General features: G+C 62.7%; 1 protein-coding gene across 1 annotated transcript in view; it reads right to left on the bottom strand.

Moving 5' to 3' along the window:
• ATG4B (autophagy related 4B, cysteine peptidase) overlaps positions 1 to 3,078 on the bottom strand; it is a 14,724-nt gene that overhangs the window by 4,856 nt on the left and 6,790 nt on the right. The window contains exons 7-10 of the mRNA XM_010832896.1: positions 2,642 to 2,740; positions 2,176 to 2,277; positions 1,601 to 1,673; positions 1,017 to 1,096 (exon numbers count right to left, since the gene is read on the bottom strand). Of these exons, the coding sequence (XP_010831198.1) occupies positions 1,017 to 1,096; positions 1,601 to 1,673; positions 2,176 to 2,277; positions 2,642 to 2,740 (354 nt within the window). The remainder of the gene's footprint in view (positions 1 to 1,016; positions 1,097 to 1,600; positions 1,674 to 2,175; positions 2,278 to 2,641; positions 2,741 to 3,078) is intronic.

Below are 3,078 nucleotides of genomic sequence, written 5' to 3'. Positions count from 1 at the left end.
TCAGTGGGGGTGTGTGTGTCAGGGGGTTCTGCAGGCCTGCAGACGGGCGTCACGGAACTGCTGGGCTGGGAAAACCCACACACGGGTCGGCATCAGGCTCTCCCCTCCTGATTTCCAAACACAGATTTCTGGGCTTCTCCTTACCCCTGACACAGTTGCTGGTAACGTGCACACTGCTGCAGACAGCCAGCTCTAAAAGGTAGTCGTTCTACCGCACCTCCTTCTAAAGCATTCTCTCTACGCTGCACTTCCAAAGGTCCTTCCATCACTGTTATCGGTCCTTTCCTAGGCTCCTGAACTACACTTCATTCCATCACTGTTCACTGTGCCGTCACCAGCACTAAAGGTGTATACTCTTCCCTGAGTTTTATACATGTCAACTTCTGACAGGTAACCTTTAAGCTTGACTTTTTCAACCCAAAAGCTGAGATAGAAAGCTTGACGTTTCTAGACAGTTCAGATCCTGTCCTTTTCCCCTGCCTGCTCCGCATTAGCTCACGCTACCGCCCCAGGGACGCAGCTGCCCTGCTGTGCCGTCTCTCAACTTTATCTGAGTTCTGCTTTGCCAACCAAGAGGCCCTTCTGTGAGGAGGACACCTTCCTGCTGGCACGGGGTCCACCCACACCTGGCCCAAGACAGGAGCAGTTCGCGCACCCCACACGGCCCGCCCCGCACCCTGACAGGCCCCTGCCTGTGGGTCCCAGCCCCGTTCACACCGTCAGCGTCTGAACTCTGCTCTTCCCTCAGCCCCGTTCACACTGTCAGCGTCTGAACCCTGCTCCTCCCTCAGTGACGACAGGCAGACCACAGCTTTGCCTGTAGACCTTGTGAGTCTGGGTGCTCCTCGGAATTCTAAACCTCTCACAGCGTCTGGGGGCCAGGAAGATGCTGTGGCATTCCTCATGGGGCATCAGAGCGCACGCAGGCCCAGAACACGGGCACCGAAAACTCCACCCCAGACGCAGAAGCAGGGCGCCCAGCGCCCTCCTGCCCTGCCCGGAGCCCACTCACTCACTGATATCCGCCATCACCACTGTGTTGTCCATTGCCACATGCACAGCCAGGGCGCTCCAGGTGTCGAAGACAGCCAGCTTCCTACCGGGGAGGGGAGGACACCCCGATGAGCCTGCCCGGCTCGAGCCTCCTGGCCTCTGCCAGCCGCAGCTGTGCAGGGGAGGTCGCGCGAGGAGCCGTTCAGGGACCCACTTCCCAATCAGGCCAGCACACGGGCAAGAGTCAAAAGCCCAGCCCAGGCCTTGCCAAGCCTGAGGCAGCCCGGCCACCCCAATCAGCCCAGCCTGCGCCCCCGACACGCCGAGCTGACAGCACAGTGGGAGGCGCCATGCTGGGCGGGCGCCTGTGGCCGAGGAGTCACAGCCTGAGAGGAGGGGGCTCTGTCTAATCTGGGGGCTCTGCAGGGGCTCCCAGGACCCAGGTGGACACACCCTCACTAAAAACAGATTCCGTCTCCTAAGACCCCTCGGCACGGTGACCTCTGAGGACCCTTCTGAGGGTCCTGAAAAGGCCAAGAGAGCAAGAGAGCCCTCGTTTCCTTCGGCGGCAGAGGCCCGGGCGAGTGTGAGCAGCCTGGGCACGTACTTGAGGACTTGGGCGACGGTGTTGGGCCCGTACCACTGGCCGATGGACTTGCCCTCGCCGACTCCCATTTGTGCTGCAGGAAACAGAGGTTAGCGACCCTCACCCCCCTCCGCGTCCCGAAACCCCTCCTACTCCCCATCCCAGAGGCCGTGCGGGCCGTGTGGCCTGGGAACGCTGGCCGAGAAGCCTGCCTCACGGGAGCTCCTGCCTAGCGCCAGGATGCGCCACCGCCGCCCGCAGGGACACCCTTCTCTTCAAGGTGCACCCCCCTCGGACCCCAACCCTAGCCCAGGTGGGGGAGCGGACTGAGGCGGAGCTCAGGTCAGTGAGCACAGAGCCCCCCCCCGGCCACGTGGGTGGAGGCAGGACGAGACAAGCTGGCCAAGACTGCGGGGCGTCTGGACAGGCAGTGCTGCCATCGCGGGGCGCCAAGGAGCAGCCTGCGAGGCCTGCAAGCTGCTGTTCACCAACGCCAGGCTGACAGCACGTGAGCTCGGGCAGAGAGCCGCATGGAACCCCAGCTCTCACAACAGAGGCGCCCTCGAGGCCCACGCCCGACGTGCCGCGCCCCCCACCTATCTGATGGATGGAGTAGCAGCTGTCCTTCCTGTCCAGGAACGCCTGCAGGACGCTGCAGTAGCTGTCCGGCTGCCTCTTCCGCTGCGTCCACCTCCAGTCTATGGGGGATAGACACACAAGTTCAGTTTCCCCAAACACAGGCAAGCGGCCGCCGTCGTCATAAGGCTCTCACAACACAGGTGGTGCCCATACTTCCCGAGAGACTCCCTCAGCGGGAGAACTGCGTTCTTCAGGGTTTCAAACATACACACGCCAATGCGTCAAAGCAGACGCACACAGAAATGGAGACTGGCTCAGTGCTTTAGAGACGACTTCTGAAACACAAACGCTTACGAGCGTCGTCAGAGCCGCTTTCTTTAATCAACGGAAACTTCTCGGTCGTTACAAAGAAAACCCCGAAGCCCCGGAGTGCACGGCGATGCCCCCTGCCCCCCGAGAACGTGCCGACTCCCAGAGACTCACCGCGGCCCAGGTGCCGGCACACCAGGGCCTGGGCGAAGATCATCTGTCCGCACCTCAGCATGCAGCCCCAGCCCGTGTCCGAGGTGGGGCCGGTGCCCCCTGCCGTGGAGGGCGAGAGAGGCGCACACGTCAGACCAAGGCCGGGCCCGCCAACGACCCGCTCCCGCTGAGGGAAATGCCCTCACTCCCCTCGTTAGGGGACAATGTGTGAACAAGTCTCAGAGAAACAGAACACCTAGACACACGCAGAGACCTCAGCCTCACGAGTGATGCAGAGTGGGAGCGGCGTCCCCAGATGTGCGACAGGCCCCGCGGCTCGCAGACGCACAGCGGACACGGCCTGCCGCAGAGGGCAGGCTCAGAGCGGGCCGAGCGCCTGCAGCTGCAGCCTCGGCAGCACGCGGGTCGCCCCACCGCACGGTGGTCTCGTGCTGCGG

The sequence above is a fragment of the Bison bison genome, unplaced genomic scaffold, assembly GCF_000754665.1.
Source record: "Bison bison bison isolate TAMUID 2011002044 unplaced genomic scaffold, Bison_UMD1.0 scf7180017862692, whole genome shotgun sequence".
Classification (NCBI taxonomy): domain Eukaryota; kingdom Metazoa; phylum Chordata; class Mammalia; order Artiodactyla; family Bovidae; genus Bison; species Bison bison.
The sequence above is the reverse complement of the archived record's forward strand: the minus strand, read 5'-3'. Positions and strand labels throughout refer to the sequence as shown.